General features: G+C 63.9%; 1 protein-coding gene across 1 annotated transcript; it reads left to right on the top strand.

The window, feature by feature from the left end:
• Positions 1-1,648: 1,648 nt before the first annotated feature.
• On the top strand, positions 1,649-16,339 carry COL9A3 (collagen, type IX, alpha 3). The gene is made up of 24 exons (XM_012654559.1): positions 1,649-1,696; positions 2,035-2,076; positions 3,150-3,206; positions 3,508-3,561; positions 3,777-3,830; positions 4,007-4,060; positions 4,473-4,526; positions 4,853-4,906; positions 5,485-5,538; positions 6,368-6,421; positions 6,508-6,561; positions 7,009-7,053; positions 7,142-7,195; positions 7,275-7,328; positions 7,733-7,786; positions 7,906-7,977; positions 9,569-9,604; positions 10,289-10,333; positions 12,014-12,046; positions 12,213-12,359; positions 12,496-12,550; positions 12,791-12,973; positions 14,669-14,746; positions 15,891-16,339. The coding sequence occupies exons 3-24, from the start codon at positions 3,192-3,194 to the stop codon at positions 16,079-16,081; spliced, it is 1,494 nt and encodes a 497-aa protein (XP_012510013.1). The 5' UTR covers positions 1,649-1,696; positions 2,035-2,076; positions 3,150-3,191; the 3' UTR covers positions 16,082-16,339.
• Positions 16,340-16,561: the final 222 nt, after the last annotated feature.

Here is a 16,561-nt window from a genome sequence, read left to right as displayed (position 1 = left end):
CAGGAGAGGCAAGTGCCAGGTGGCAGGTCTTTGCCTCCCTGGACTCATCTTAGTAAAGGAATTGTCCGTGGCTCTTTGTTGCCTTGGGGTGGGCACATGCTTTCCATGTGGCCCCTTGAGCCCTCCCTCTGCCTCTCCCCAGGGTCTGACCGGGCGCGATGGACCCCCTGGACCCAAGGGCGCCCCTGGAGAACGGGTAAGTGCCTGCACCACCTCCAGTGGCCTCAGTTCAGAGGTGAGGTCCCCAGCCAGGGGGTGTCCGTGACTGGGCTGGCCGGGCCCTGCCCCTACAGGGGGGCTGAAAGGCCACCCCCCACTCCAGTGGCTGCCCTAGCCCTCCCCTGGTCAGAGGTATCTCAGCATTAAGACCCTGAGGGGGAACTGGTGTTGGGGGTTGTGACCCGCCCTGTGTGCCCCTTCTTCCTCGGGTGCTCCTGTGGCCCCAGGGCCTCACTGTCACCCAGCCTGCCGAGTCCCCTGAGCCTGACCACTGTCCACTGAATCTTGCTCCATGACCGACCGGCACCACCGTCTTAGGACGGCCTTCTCCCCCCACAGCTTCTGAGCACAAAACAACCCAATGTCCTCTCTCCTTCTCCTTGTGAGAAGTGACCACCAGCAGGTGCTGCTGGCCCTGGGTGCTGGGCATGGCCGAGGCAGGCTGGGTGGGGGCGCACGGGACACAGCCCTGCCCTTGGGAGCTCTTCTGCGCTCGGCAGTGCTCCGAGTTGGAGACAGCAGAGAGAAGGTAGCTGCTGTCCAGCTGAGTCCCTTGGTGCTGCGAGTGGGGGTGGGCCAGCCCAGCCCTGACATGAATTTTCCTTCCACAGGGAAATCTGGGACCTCCGGGGCCACCTGGGCTGGGGGTGAGTGTGGTCAGCAGCTCTCTGTGGGAATCTGAGCAGCTGGAGGGCCTGGGCACGGCAGGGCTGTCCTGGCCTCTCCTGGGCAGCCCTTGTCTCCGTGGGGGCTGCTGAACCAGCCGCCCGTCCCCTAGGCTCCCCCAGGCCCTGCTGAGCCATCTTGGGGGTTGGGGGCACCCCATCCTGTGCCCAGCAGGCTCTGACCTCCACGCTTGGCTTGCAGGGCAAAGGCCTCCCCGGACCCCCCGTGAGTACTGACGACCCTTGCGGCCCCTAAGCATGCGAGTTCCCAGAGCTACCCCACACGGGAGCCATCCTGGGTGGGAGTGTCCCACATCGTGGTTGGGGGCGGAGCTTTGGGGGGAGCAACCTGACCACCCCACACCAGGTCCCCGTCCCCTCAGAGACGGCAACGTGGGCCTGGGTGGGGATCCCCGTGTCTCACCTCTTACCCCACTCCAGGGAGAGGCAGGAGTGAGCGGCCTCCCAGGCGGGATTGGCCTCCGCGGCCCTCCGGTGAGTGGCCCCCAGCCTTCCCCCACCCCTGGGGCAGGCTCACCATGGCCCCCCCAGGTGCCCAGACTCAGCTGCCAGGGGCTCCCCCTTTCCCCTCCCCTCGACCCCCATTTCCTGGTGGTGTCAGCACAGGCCCTGGCCAGTGACCGAGGGAAGGGACAGTCCAGGCCACTGGACACTACTTGAGGCCAGGGCCTGGGGGGTGGGGGAAGCTGGGGGCGCTCTCCTCCCCGGGGGATCTGCTCTAAGTCACGCCTCCACAGGGACCCTCTGGACCCCCAGGCCTCCCTGGCCCCCCAGGACCTCCCGGACCCCCTGTAAGTACTGGACTAGTGTGCTGGGTTGGACCCCTAGGCCCGATGACCCATGGAGATCACCTAATCCCAACCAGCCATTCCCAGGAACAGATGGGGGTCGGGGGGCAGCTGCTGTGGCTGGGTCCCCACGGCCAACCTGCCCCAAGGACAAGTAGCTTCTGTCATTGTCCCATGCCCTATGGATGGGCCAGCAGCACCCAGCGCTGGCCACTGGGGCCCAGGGTGAAGGGTCTCCGAGTCCCCTGGTGGGTGGGGGAGGTCATGGTCAGAGCATGGGGGTGGGGTGGATGCAGATGCCAGGGGGGGGTGGGGATGTCAGCTGCCTGTCTGTGTTCCAGGGACACCCAGGGGTCCTCCCCGAAGGCGCTACTGACCTTCAGGTGGGCACTTGCAGCCATTTGTGAAGGGGGCGGGGGGTGCCTGCCTTGGAGGAGGGGCCTGGCCTGAGTCCCGCCTCGGTGACGCTGATGCAGCGCTCTCCCTGGAGAGGGGCTTGTTCTGAACAGGCACGGAGGGAGGGCCGGGGGCTCCCCGGGGAGGGGATCGAGGCAGGCAGGTCCAGGCACAGCCGGCAGAGGGCCCAGCTGAGGGTCTTGCCCCCTTCCCCCCGTGGCTCACAAAGCCACCAGCCACATGGATGATGTGAACCCAAATTAATTACAGTCACGCCAATCGTCAGCTCCTCCCTGCGGGAGCCACCAAGGGGGGCTCCAAGCCACAGGTGCGGGTGGCGCCCGCACGTCCTCAGCGCAGAGGCTCCCAGCTAGAATCCGGGACACTCCTTATCTTGGTCTTTGAGCCTTGTCACTCCGGAGGCCCCAGGTCTGTTCTCTCCGCGCCTCCGTGGAGAGGTTGTGTGTTTTCAAAGGAAAAAATCTTGCCCAGTTGCCGCAACCACTGATGGCTGTTCCCCCTGTTCTCGCGCCCACCTGCGTCCCAAGTGCGCCACCCGTGTGTCCCAGAGGGAAGGCTCAGGGGTCTTCTGCAATGAGGAGACCACGGGCTGACGGTACCGGCTCTGCTCCTGCAGCTGTGGAATGCTCTGGAACCTCCCCTGGGGTCCCCGAGCCTCGGGCCGGGGGCATCGAGTCTGTGGCCTGGGCTCCTGGTACCATCCCTCCCACAGGCCATGTGCTCGCGCAGGCGTGTGCCAGGGGCCCTGCCTGAAGGTGCTGCCGCCGACGGCCCCTTTGTGCAGCCAGCGGACAGCTGCGTTGACACCTGCGTCCGGGGGCCGGGACATCGAAGCTGGCTGTGGGGGGCGGCTGGCTGCCGTCTGGCTTCGTGAGGCCCCTCGCCAGGCGGGGCAGGCACTGACGAGGCCCTGTCCCCGCTCCCCCACCGTCCCTCACACGTGGGGACCCCCTTCTCAGGGCCCCCCTGGAGCTGGCCTCTGTACTGGGGTCTGCTCCACCTGGCTGGGGGGGGGTCTGACCACTCCGTCTTCCAACAGTGCCCAAGTGTCTGCCCGCCAGGCCCCCCTGGACCCCCGGGAATGCCAGGGTTCAAGGTGAGCGGGCAGCCCGGCCCTGGTTGCAGGGTGGCCACGGGGAGAAGCGGCGGCTGGCTCCTGTCCCGGCTTCGGCCCCATGCCCCACGCTGGGAGCTGGTAGGGCCAGAGAGAGGGCATGGGGGAGAGCTGGCTCCTGTCCCCAGCCCAGCCCTGCCCCCTCCCATGGCACCTCTCAGGCCTCGGTTTCCCCTGCGGGGCCCGGCCTGCAGTCCCGCCCGCCTCGGTGTGGCTGCGGCTGGATCTGCTCAGGGAGGGACAGCGGGGTCTGGCGGGGCGGCGACTCCGTGTTTGCTTTCAGGGCCCCACTGGCTACAAAGGAGAGCCGGGAGAAGTCGGCAAGGACGGCGAGAAGGTGAGCACCGGCGCGTCTGCGGCCGCGGACTGGGAGGCGGTGACAGTGAGGCAGGGGCTGGGGGCCCGGGACCTGGCCACAGGCAAGGCCACCGGGACGCGTATGACCACTCTGGAGCTACGTGTGACTCCGTCACGTAGCCGCGTGGCCCAGCCGTGACATGGGCGACACCAGACTGAGCCCTCTGACCGCCGCTTTCTCCCTCCCCGCTGCAGGGTGATCCCGGCCCCCCTGGGCCCGCCGGCATCCCGGGCACTGTGGGGCTGCAGGTGAGGCCAGGGAGGGGTGAGGGCGGTGGGAAGGGAGATGGTCGGCCAGCACCCGGGCTGGGGTCCTACTGCAGAGGCGCCGATCCCAAGGCCCCAGGGAAGATGCTGGGACTCCCAGGCCCCCCCAGAGCCAGGGCCCCAAGCGCGGCCTCTGCATCTTTCCCTCTCTCCCGCAGGGGCCCCGGGGACTACAAGGACTGCCAGGGCCGCTCGGGCCCCCCGGAGACCGGGTAAGTCCTGCAGCCCTGGGGGTTGTGAGCCACACTGAGATCGGCTGCAGGGTGGGGGACCTGGGCTTGTCCCCATGTCCACGCCAGGGGCACCCCGTGAGTGTGGCTCCTCAGCAGCCGCGCCCTGGGCTCTGCCGCCGCCCGGCTGTGTGGGCCGCAGGCCTCTCTGGCGGAGGTTGGCTCAGTGTCCTCACGGCCCCCACACACGGTTCCCAGCCCGGGGCTGAGGTGGCTTAGGCCCAAGGTGACTGGGGCAGGGGGAAGAGGTTTGGGGACCACTGGGTGCGTATTAGGGGCCTGCGGGGTCCTGGAGGGGGGTGCTCGCAGGGCCGCTCCCGACGGGGATGGGTCCCGGGGGTGCCAGCCAGGCTGCAGACGAGATGACTCAGACGCCCCCTCTCCTCCTCCGCAGGGTCCCATTGGGTTCCGAGGGCCCCCCGGGATCCCTGGAGTGCCCGGGAAAGCGGTACGTGTGTCTGGCGGGGGTGGGTGCCGTGTGGGCCCAGCCTCTGCCCTGCTCCCCCCGCCCCACCTGCCGGGCCAAGCGGTCCCCTGCGCACACCTGGGGGGCACAGGCCAGGGGGCCACATTTACCAAAAATGTTTATCCTTTGTGGGAGACTTCCGTCCTTCCTGGTTCTAGACGGGAAGCAAGGTGTCCTTATTGCCTTCTGGCCTCTGTGACCCTCAGCAGCATCCGTCCAGCCACCTCTGACCCCGCCCGGCCTTGGTCTTGCTCTCCCGCCTTCTCCGCATGGTTAACCCTTCCCTCCCCGCGCCCCGTCCTTTCCAGGGTGACAGAGGCGAGAGGGGCCCCGAGGGTTTCCGCGGCCCCAAGGGCGACCTCGTAAGTGAGAGAGAACTCGGTTCTCCGGGTCCCTCTGTGGAAGGACTTGCCCTGATTCCTGACTGGTGTTGGGGGGATCCCACGGGGCACCCGCCAGGGGGAGTTGGGGGCCACCTGTGCCCGGGGTGGGGGGGGATGAGCCTGGCCCCGGAGGCCCCAGCACGCCCCCTGCCCCCGTGGAGCCCTGGCCCCTCCTCGCCACCAACAGCAAGCGGCCCTGGGCAGAGTGGGCTTCACCTGTGCCAAGGTTGCCCAGGTGTGAAATAGCAATGAGAGAAAACAGCTCTCGGGTTAAGCCAGTGAACTTGGGCAAGCCCAGACAGCGAAGGTCTCTGGACCGGAGTGGCTGCCCCCAGCGGTGTTCGCCTGTGGCAGCCTCCTGACCGGCCTGGGTCCTCGCGGACTGACCCAAAGATGGTTCTCCCCACGCATGACGGGCCCCTTGGGGACGGAACCTTTCCCCGGGCGGTTTGTTCCCTGCCCGGAGCACAGCTCTGGCCTCCGAGAGCAGCCTGCCTGGAGCTTGTGAGCTGGTCTGGGAAGGGGACCCTCAGGTCTGTCACTCGTGTGTCCTTCAGGGCAGACCTGGTCCCAAGGGAGCCCCCGGAGTGGCCGGGCCAGTTGGAGAGCCGGTGAGTCCTGGGCTGCGGCCACCCGTGCGGCTGTCCCGTATCTGTAACTGCTTCTCGGGGATCGTCCTTCCACATCCCGCTGTGCCCAGGGCCTCACGGGCGTGTGGCCACACTCAGCAGGGCCAGCCCTCGGGTTGGTGCCCTGCCGTTGGGCAGCCTCCTGCGGCCCCGCATTTCCGTGGCCTCCAGGACCCTGCGGAAGCGGAGGGCTCGGCCGGGCTCACCTGCGCCGGGGGCCTGTGGGAGTGAGGGCCGGCAGGTGGCACGGGGCACAGACGTGGCGCTCCAAGGTCCGGGCACCTGTCCTGGGCACCTCCGCCCTGCTGTGCACCCAGACCCCAGTGCCCCCACTGTCTCTGGCCCTAGAGGGGTATCCCTGTCTCACGGGACGCCTGGGGCGGGAGTTTGCCCAGGATGGGTGCAGGGACAGGCCCCCTGATGCCTCCGCTGGTCAAGAGTGTGGCCCAGACGGCCGGGCCCAAGTCCATGTCCCCAACCTGTTCCCACCTGTGCAACAGGCCACAGCTGCACTTCCCTGGGGAGCCGCGAAGCATCCAAGCGGACGTGGCCCGGTCAGCGGTGCAGCGGCGCTGCCTCCGCGGCTCACCCCACCCCCGTCCTTTCCCGCCCCCCTCACCTGCGTGGCCTCTGGGGCAGCACAGGCTGCCACGTGGCCTCCTGGGTGAAACCATAGACAACCCCCAGGTTCAGGGGGCAGAGCCAGTTCTGGGGGTGGGGAAGGGGCTGCCCTGGGGGACAAGGCTGCATCGGAAGGGCGGGGGCGACTCCCTGCCCCAGGCCTCCCACCTCACATGTCCGTTGTCTCCAGGGCATGCCGGGCAAGGACGGCCAGGACGGAGTGCCAGGACTCGAGGGCGAGAAGGTTGGCGCGGGCTGTGGGGGGTGGACGGGAGCTCAGCCTCCCAGGGCCTCGGCACCCGCCCCCACTCACCCCTGCCGTCCTTGCAGGGCGAGGCTGGTCGCCATGGTGGTCCGGGAGAGAAGGGTCCCAACGGGCTGCCGGTGAGTGCCCCCGCCGGCGGGGCCGGCCTGCTGGTGCCACTGCTCTTCGCTGGGCCGTGCTGGGCTGGGGGGTGGTCATCGTAGGGTCCCTTCCCGTGGTGGCTCTGGGGACTGCCTGTCAGAGCCCGCACAGGCCCTGGTGCCCAGCGGGTGCCCATGGTGCGTGCACGTGGGACGTGAGTGCGTGTGCGTGTGCCCACCCTGGATGCTGGGGTCACCCTGTGGGCCTGGGGGGCTCCTGCAGGGGCTCCGCACCCGAGGGCGGGAGGCTGTAGAAGTGCCCCAGGGTCAGCAGGGCTAGAAGCTGGCCCTGCCCCGGGAGTGCTCTGTCCTGTGGGGCCTCTATCCCTGGCCCCACACACACTGTCCTGTGCTGCTCACGGCCGCTGCTGTCCGCGTGCACACACTCGTGGACTCCACCGCGCCAACCAAGCTCTGTCCCGGCAGGGGCTCCCCGGACAAGCAGGGTCCAAAGGCGAGAAGGGAGAACTGGTACGTGGCTGCTTTCCCTGGGGGAGGGAGGCCAGCAAGCTGGCCTGGGCCGGGGATGGGGGCACTCACGGCGCCGCCTTCCCTGCAGGGCAGAGCCGGGGAGCTGGGTGAGGCCGGCCGCTCGGGAGAGCCGGGCATCCCTGTGAGTATCTGCAGCCGCCCCACCCCGCCCCGCCCCGTGCGCAGGACGCTGCTCTCACACGCTGCTTCTCCTCCCGCAGGGGGACGTTGGCGTGCCCGGGGAGCGCGGCGAGGCCGGCCACAGGGGCTCAGCGGTGAGTGAGGGACGTGGCCCAGGTTGAGGGGGTGGCCCGAGCCCCTGGCAGGTGGCCCTGGGTTTGAGCAGCTGGGGTGACACATTGGGTGCATCGATGGGCCAGGACCACAAAGCCAAGGATGCTGGACATGGTGGGGCCAGGCCTGAGACGTCTCATCCTCAAGACCTTTGCGCGAAGGCCCAGCCTCAGACCGCGGTGCCCACCTGTAGCCACAGGGCTCCGGGCAGGCAGTGGGCGTCGGCACCTGGGCGAGGGCATGCCTGAGCCTGAGACCCCTGAACTGACCCCTGACTTGGCCAGAGGGCTGGGACCAGCTGCGGTGCCCGCCCAGCCCTGTGGGCTCCACAGCCCCCTCCCCGGGGGTCTCCCCAGTCCCACTCATGCCTCCTTCTGTCTTTCAGGGGGCCCTTGGCCCGCAAGGCCCTCTTGGGGCCCCCGGCGTCCGAGGCTTCCAGGTGGGTAAGGTGGGCTAAGGGTGTGGCCTGGAGCCGTGACCCGCACAGCAGGCCCAGGCGAGAGCCTGCATGGGCCACGCCGGCAGTGAGGGTCTGGCTGAGCTGGACCTTCTCCACAGGGCCGGAAGGGCAGCATGGGAGACCCCGGCCTTCCAGGCCCCCAGGGCCTCCGCGGCGAAGTGGGCGACAGGGTAAGTGGCCCTGCACCGCAGGACGTGCCCCAGCCCCGGTTAGCACGGTCCGTGGAACACAGAGGAGAGCGGAGAGCCACGGTTCCTCAAGGCGTCCAGGCCAGGGGCCTCTCCCCTGAGCCCGCGGCTGCACAGCCCCGTGGGGAGGGAGGGCCCCTGAGCACGGCGCCCTGTGGTCCCTGTGGTCCATCCTTCCACGTGGCCTTCCTCGTGGGCAAGGGAGGTCCAGGAGCCTCAGCCACTCTGCTCCATCCCCATGTGTGCCGGGAGGACAGCACATAGTTGGTGCCCAATAATCAGGATGACGCTGGCTCCCAGCTGTGGGGCGTCAGCTGAGGTGTTATTTGGCAGAGGGTGACGTTGCTATACAGTAAGTTTCAACACCAGCGTTCCAAACGATTGTGACCGTCACCACTTCTGACTTCTCAAGACTCTTTCCTGTTGGTCTAACGACAGCCCGTGACGTGGCCCTCGGGAGTCAGGGCACAAGCGGCTGCATGACTGGCTCAGCTGGGGGGCAAAGCCCCGGGTCACCTGGGAGGAGGCTGTGGTCTGGTCTGGGCCCCGGCCCTGTCCCCAGCCACGTTCCACCAGGTCCTGCCTGCCATGGCCACCCACTGGGCGTGGGCAGGGACAGAGCCCTTTCGGAGGTGTGCACGCAGCCCCAGGAGGGCTCCAGGACGCGGCCGCAGACTCGGGGGCGGCGATGTCCCAGATGCCCCTGCCTCCGGGACAGCTGGAGCTGTAGAAGCTGCCACCCCCTGTGGGGACAGTGGGCCCTTTCTTAGCCTCTGGGCAGGAAATTCCAGAGGCCTGGACGTGCCAGCAACCCCAGGGCCTCTGGGACATGGGGGCTGGCGCTGGCCCAGGTGGGGGCAGGGCCTGGTTGCCGAGTTTCCCTTTAACTTCCTGAGAAGTGTCCCATGCGTTTGCCCTTTGGACAGGTTCTCACTTGTGCTGCTATATGAGCAAAGGGACTTTTTAAAAATATGTTTCTATTTTTTTTAGAGACAGGGTCTCACTATGTTGCCCAGGCTGGCCTGGAACTCCTGGCTCCTGTGATCCTCCCACCTTGGCCTCCAAGTAGCTGGGACCACAGGGCACGCTGCCCCACCCGGCTGCAAGTGGACGTTTTAAGGGAGATCCTAGCAATCCCTAGATGTGTCCTTAATCTCACAATGGGATAGGAAGGTGATAGGAGCTTTTGGGCCTTTGACTCAGGAATTCCACTGTGATGGGGTTAACCTAGGACCGTGTGTGCAAAGACGCCCGCACACGTTCACTGGGATTACAGCAATGCCCAGCTGAAAAGGACCTCAGTGTCCCCGAGGAGCATGGAGACCGGGCCCTGGACAGCACGGCTGGTTCTGTAGGGAAAGACCCGAGACTCCCGGGCTCAGGGCAGGGCCTGGGGTCCTGCCTGTGACCTGTGAACCTGGCCCGCGGGGCTGTGTCGGGGAGTCACGGTCAGCCGTTTGTGCCCATACCTTGTGGATGCGTGAAGTGTTTGCCGTCCCTGGTCCACCACGCAATGGAGGTCCCTTCGGGGAGCCCTGTGACTCCTCTAATCAGAGCCTTCTCTCCACCCCAGGGCCCTGGAGGCGCCGCGGGCCCCAAGGGAGACCAGGTGAGCAGGTACCTGGCGGCCGGTCACACCTGGGTTCATTTCTCCTCCTGTCTTTCTCATTTGCTGTCCCTGGCCCCTTGTAGCACAGTGACAGCCACTCTGGGCACCCAGCCTCCAGCTCAGGGTACAGACAGCTGGCGGACCAGACGGTCACCATGTGGCTCTGTCCCGGGAGGCATGTATGGGGACCCCCCGGGGGAGTGTATTTCCTGCTGACCTTCTGGAAACTGACTGAGAAGGAGGACGGGGTCTGGGCTCTCCGTTTTGCAGAAGCAGATTAGAAACGCATTTCTCCCTCTGCAGCTTCTCTCTCCAGAAAAGCTCTGAGGGTGGGGCTGTGGTCAAGGCTGCCCTGCCCTCCCAGGCACCTGCTTCCGGCCTCCAGGCAGCCCAGGCGCCGTCTGTGCTGGTCGAGGACCTGCAGCCTCTCCCCCCACACCAGGCTCTGGGGGGCAGAGAAGCCTCTCTATGCAAACAAGCCCCGCCTGCTTTGCAGTCTCCACGCTGGGCTGCGGGTCTGAGAGGCAGGGTTCTCAGGGGCTGGTTAAAAGGCAGGTCCTGGGCCCAGACTTTGGCCTCAGTCCCAGGGGATGAGCGTGAGACAGGTTGGAGAGCAGGTGGCCTAAGGCACGACGTCCCTGGACGCACTGAACGGTCCTCTTACCGTTGGGTGGTCACTTGCAGGGCATCGCGGGCTCCGACGGTCTTCCCGGGGATAAAGGAGAGATGGTGAGTGCGATTAAGTTAACCTTCCTGCTGCTAACAACTGAGAATTAACTAGTCACTGTGGGTGGGAACCGTCCCAAGGACAAGGTCAACATCTGCAGACCCTGGGGCGGGAACAGTCCCGTGGGGGAGTGTGTAGCTGGACGCGGGGGGCCGAGGCCTGGCCACTGGCGTCCCCCCAGCTTGAGGGGGCCTGGAAAGCCTGACATGGGGGGGCAGCTGGCGGCCTGGGTGGGCCTGGGGCGCCTCGGTGCTCAGTGTGGGGTTCCCTGCACCCCCTCGCCTGGTAACTGCTTGCAAAAGTCACTGTGGCTTTCCAGCAGGCATTAGTCACAGCCGAGTTTTGACTGAAGAAAACTCTGCTTACACAGAGCTAAAACTCAGGTTAGGTATAAAACTAAGCCCTCGGTTGGGTCAACTGACTCACATTTCTCCTGGAGGGAATGCAAGTGGGGACCTTGTGGGGTTAGCAGGAAAGATGTTCCTGGCTTGCCTGTGGCCCGTGGCCCATGGGCCGTGGCCGTGGCCGGAGCTTTTAATTGTTGAATTAATCTTTCCTTTGTGTCTGGGCTAAACCTCGGTAGCCTCGGTAAACGTTTTAAGCCTCTAGGCAAAGTAATCTCAGCTGTGTGTCTTATTCATTTTGGCAAATTCTTAGACAACCTTGACACGCGGGACCCTGGGAACCCAAGCGGCCGCCGAAGGCTGCTGGGGGCCGCCACGCTGATGGGGTGGGGTGGGGGGCGGCACCTGGGAGGGAGGCAGGCGGGCGAGCCCCCCTCGGCTCTCAGCCCTGGCACAGGGGGCCAAGCGGGGGACCCTCCCTCTGCCCTTCCCAGCCCCGGATGGGGCCGTCTCGGGCCAGCGTGAGCAGAGCGCGGTGTCAGGGCCCCGTCAGCCCTCCGCCTGCCCGCTAGCTGGCCGGGCCGTGTCTTAGTCTGTTTTCTGCTTCAGTAACAGAGTGTCACGCGCGGTAATCTACAAAGAAAAGAGACGTATTTGGCTTGTGGTCTGGAGGCTGGGAGGTCCAGGACCGAGGGGCCGCGTCATCCCGTGGCGAAAGGCGAAGCAGCCAGAGACGAGGGGGGAGGGGCGGGGGTGGGCTCATCCCTTCTTCAGGAAGCCACTCTGGCAACAACAGCGTCAGCCATCAGCTCACTCACACGGGGCCCTCCAGACCCCGTCACCTCCTAAAGGTCCCACCTCTGAATGCCGTCACGATGGCAGTCGCATTTCAGCGTGCGCTCGGGAGACATTCCGACCCTATCGGGCTGCGTCCCTGTGCGCACGCGCCAGCTTGGTCGGGGAAGGGCCCAGTTTAGGGCAGAGACGGTCAGCTCGGTGTTATTTACGACAGCAAAAAAAAAAAAAAAGGAAACGCGGTGAACGTGTGTAGAGACCATCCTGCGCAGCTACTATTAATAGTCACTCCTCGGGGAGAGTAAGTTTTAAGGAAGCTTTAGTGGGTTAACGTGGTCGCAGCAGCATAAAGAACGTATTTAACATGCAGAAGAATAAAGGAAGGAACCGCTGTCGATATTTTGATGTAGTCAGTGGCAGGTTTGTGGGCGATTTCGCTTTTATTTCATCCTCCACTAATACCATGTGGGATTGTCTGCTCGGGAGCTACTCCCCCCCAGCTCACGGCGCACGGGAGCCTCACGCCTCCCCTTCTCTTCACAGGGTCCCAGCGGCCCCGTCGGATCAAAAGGAGAGGTGAGGGCCTGGCAGACGCCCTCCGGGCGGGCGGTCGGCCGGCAAGGTGCTGCCCAGACCTGGGTCACAAGCTGGCAGGACAGGGCTGTGCTGGCCAGGGGAGCGGCCTGGGGGCCGGCTCTGGGCCAGGCTCCCGCTGACCCCCCTCTGTCCCGTTTCTCTGCAGTCTGGCAGTCGGGGGGAGCTGGGCCCCAAGGGCATCCAGGGTCCCAACGGCACCAGCGGCGTCCAGGGCGTCCCAGGCCCCCCCGGGCCCCTGGGCTTCCAGGGCGTGCAGGGCGTCCCTGGCATCACGGGGAAACCCGGCGTTCCGGTACGTCACTTCCCCTCCTTGAGTCGGTGCTGTTGGGGTTGGGCTTGCACAGGACTTGGGTCCTAGTGGCTCTGGGGGTGGGATGGTGGCCGCGGGAAGCCGCCACACACCGGTGGACTTGTGGGTGCGTTTTTAGGGCAAGGAGGCCAGTGAGCAGCGCATCAGGGAGCTGTGCGGGGGCATGATAAGCGGTGAGTCACCCCGGGGTGGCAGCTACGGGGACACGCGCCCGCACCGTCGCCCTCAGCGCTGTCATCCCTGGCTGGGCACAGCCTGGGTTGCGTGCCCCAGAGCAGGGAAAACCACTGTCAACCCATCAGAAGGAAAACTTGCTGCTGAAAGGCAGCGCCGTGCAGATATTTTATGCTTCACGTAGAAATACTCGTGAGAATCCCTCTGAAGTAAAGGCTTGCACCCTTGTTTCCCAAAAGAACAAATCGCACAGTTAGCTGCGCACCTGAGGAAGCCATTAGCGCAGGGGTCCATCGGCCGGCCTGGCCCAGCCGGCCCCCCCGGGCCCCCAGGACCCCCAGGCTCCATCGGCCACCCTGGAGCGCGAGGACCCCCGGGATACCGCGGCCCCACTGGTGAGCTGGGAGACCCCGGGCCCAGAGGTGAGTGGTCGTGCCCAACGCCGTCACCGGGCTGTGAAAATACCACGGCGGGGAGGGAGGGGCTGTCGCCGTCACGGGATGCTGCTCCCCGTATCCGCCAGGCCCCGCGTGCTCTTGCGGCCTAGCAAAGTCGATTCCTCGTTAATCCTGCGAGGAGGAGAACGTTTTTTCAAATGTGGTATTTTTCTCGAATACCATCGAACCACCTTTGGTGGGGAGGGGTTGACAAAAAGCGTGAGGCCCGAGCAAACCGGAAACAGTTTCCTTCACCCTGACGCTCGCACACACCTGCACGGGCGTGATGGGTGGATAAGCAGGGACTGCCCCATGACCGTGGCACGGCTGAGCACGCCTGTGCCGGGCGGCAGGACTGAAAAACATACGCTGACAGACACCAAAAAGGACGAAGTCAGGTCACTACCATTGATATCAGACAAACAGACAGGCTCTAATCACGCTGCCTTACAGGGTGTCACCGTATTGATAAAAGGTATAATTTGACTGGGTACAGTGTCTCACGCCTGTAATCCACCACTCTCGGAGGCTGAAGCAGGAGGATCGCTTAAGGCCTACAGTTTGAGGCCAGAGTGGACAACATAGCAAGACCCAATCCCTAAAAAAAAAAAATCATCTGGGCATGGTGGCTCACGGTCTTAGTGCTAGAATCAGGGGTGAGGAACCTGCAACCTTGGGGCCACGTGTGGCCTTCTGGATCCTTGAGTGTGACCTTTTGAATCCAAATTTTACAGAATAAATTCTCCTAGATACTCGGGAGGCTGAGGAAGATTGCTTGAGCCTAGGAGCGTGAGGCTGCGGTGAGCTGTGATCTCACCACTGCACTCCAGCCTGGGCAACAGAGCAAGACCTCATCTCAGAAAAAAAACCCAAAAAACCCCAAAATCAAGGCTGGGCAAGGTGGCTCACACCTGTAATCCTAGCACTTTGGGAGGCCCAGGCAGGAGGATCACTTGAGCCCAGGAGTTCAAGGCTGCAGTCAGCTGTGATCTTGCCACTGTACTCCAGCCAGGGTGACAGAGTGAGACTCTCTCTAAATAAGTAAATAAATATAACACCTTTAAATAACTCACGGGTCAAAAATCATATTGAAAATATGATTACAAAATGAATAATAGGCACAAATATTTTGAACAAAACTAAAACCCCATCCACGGTGACAGCAGAGCCCAGGGAAGTGGTGGCTGACGCTGGCTAGTTACAGTCGTGTGTCACTTACCAACGGGGATGCGCTCTGAGAAATGCTCCGCACTCCCGTCCCGCGGGAAGATCGCAGATGCTCCCGCACAAAGCCGGAGGGCGGAGCCTGCTGCTCAGAGCCACAGCCTCGGGCCACGCAGCGAGACCCCGTTACTGCGCTGAATGCGGCAGGCAGCCGCAGCACGGGGGTGTCTGCATCCGGACACAGCTGAGCACAGGCGGGGCACAGTGCAAATACTGCGCTGTAACACGTGGGCCCGCGTCACCTATGCGGCCCGTCATCGACCACACGTCATCATGGGCGCGTGACTGTGTCTAGGTGGGTTTGTCTCGGAGATGTCCTTGCTTTTCCGAATGGCTCCACTTCGATGACAGCCGGTGGAAAGCGGCAGCCTGTTTGTTAGGAAGGCGGATCGAATGCTGCCACGGTGCCGTCGCAGCAGACATTCTAACGTGTCTGTGTCCAATTCCTCCTGACAGGGAGCCAGGGTGACAGAGGGGACAAAGGCGCAGCAGGCGCAGGGCTGGACGGGCCGGAAGGAGACCAGGGGCTGCCAGGTAGGAGGCCACCGTCACCAAGGTTTTGTTGTGCGGGTCTCGTCCTGCGTTTTACCACCGATGTGGGGGAGCGCGTGGGTCATGCGTGTGTCTCGCTTTCTTATAAAGGAAATACTTGTTTCTCTTGGCAAAACGTAGAGGCAGGACTAGGAATTGTCTCAGTAACCACTTTAATACCTACAAGTTTAATCAGTAAACAGATCCTCCCGTGTCTATTCTAGCTAAGTGGATTTGGCTGTGTCCCATTTAACCAGAGCTACATAGTAGCTATTTCAGTTAAATTCTAATGGAATTTCCTCTCACCTGACCCACATATACAGTGACTATTTCCATTTTTTTAACATCAAAAATGAATGCTTTGTCAAGGAGGGAGGCAGCGTTGCCGTCCCCAGCAAAGGCCAGCCCCCGGCCGCGTCCCGACCCCCTGTGCCCTCTCAGAGGCTCCGTCCCGACCACTCCCATCAGCACAGACGTCCGCAAAGTCTCAGGCCCTGGTTTTGACATAACAGTCACCTGCTGGCTACGGCTCAGTTCCAGGCTCCTTCCACATCTTGGGTGGGGCCGAGAGGCCTCAGTGCCCCCAAAACACTCTCCTCTCCTGGCCCTTGAGGGCTGCACCCCTTGCTCCCGGGGTCTCCTTGGGGGCCCAGCCCTGCCTGTGCCTGGCGTCCTAACGCTCAGGGGCCCCTGGCTGCATCTCTCCACCCATGTGGCTTAGATTTCATCTGTGTCACTGTTCCCAGGGGACAGCAGCCTCCGGCTGTACCATGACCACGCTGTCCTGGACTTTGTCACCCTCCCCCAGGCAGTCGACTCCCCCTTTGCTCACACATAGTCCTCCCTGCAGCTCCAAGCCCCCCACTGCCTCCCACCCGCCCGCCCCGATCCTGTCCTCCCCGATCCCGTCCTCACACAGCACCCAGGAAACCTCCCGACACCGGTGCTGCGCCCTGGGGCAGCGTCCACCCTCACTGCACCCACGTCCGCCCCCCTCGGAGTCCGTACCTGTCTCTGCTCCCCTCGGCCCCTCCCAGGGCTAAGAAATAAGCTCCTAGAAAGAGGAGTTGGGGCTGCTCAGTGGGTCTAGGTGCCCCTGCTCTTCAGCCCTTACCGCACCCGAACTCACCTTCCTCGTCTGTCTCAGGACCGCAAGGCGTGCCCGGTGTCAGCAAAGACGGCCAGGACGGCGCTCACGGCGAGCCCGGGCTGCCCGGCGACCCGGGGCTGCCTGGCGCTGTCGGTGCTCAGGGGACTCCGGGGATCTGTGACACCTCGGCCTGCCAAGGCGCCGTGTTAGCAGGGGGCAGGGAGAAATCGGGTCCTAGAAGCTCGTAAAATAGAACTTAAGGAAGAGAAGTAAGGACAACCGGAGCAACAGCGATCTGGTCACGTCCGGGGAGCCCCGACCTGCCCTCCGCACCCTCGACGGCGGCCGACGGGACGCTCGGCCTCGGAGCACCGGATCGAGCTGTTGTCTGCGTGTCCGTCCGACGGGTCCTGACAGCCGGCCACTCATCTGTGATGTCGTACCTCAAACACAGGCCCTGGTAATAAATTTGGAAACCCACCATTTGAGAGGACGCAGGGTGTATATATAAGAAGTTTTGTACAATTCCATGAGGCAAGAAATATTCCACTTGTTTACGTAGCATTTGCGTAAACACCGTAGTCTTTGCGTAAAGACATCATCCCAATAAAATGATACATGAAATCTTCAGATTAATGACTGGCCACAGTGTAACAAACAATAAAGCATCTGATGTACCGTATTCCTTCTATACAGGGGTCTAGTCTGATTTACCTGCTTCTTGTGTA

The sequence above is a fragment of the Propithecus coquereli genome, unplaced genomic scaffold (genome assembly GCF_000956105.1).
Source record: "Propithecus coquereli isolate 6110/MARCELLA unplaced genomic scaffold, Pcoq_1.0 Scaffold442, whole genome shotgun sequence".
Lineage (NCBI taxonomy): Eukaryota > Metazoa > Chordata > Mammalia > Primates > Indriidae > Propithecus > Propithecus coquereli.
The sequence above is the reverse complement of the archived record's forward strand: the minus strand, read 5'-3'. Positions and strand labels throughout refer to the sequence as shown.

Bases quoted from the DNA above. Each gene is read 5' to 3' on its own strand.
- COL9A3 (XM_012654559.1), top strand. The intron at 3,562-3,776 runs GTGAGCACCGGC...TCCCCGCTGCAG, and splicing joins TCGGCAAGGACGGCGAGAAG to GGTGATCCCGGCCCCCCTGG. The intron at 7,787-7,905 runs GTGGGTAAGGTG...CCTTCTCCACAG, and splicing joins CCGGCGTCCGAGGCTTCCAG to GGCCGGAAGGGCAGCATGGG.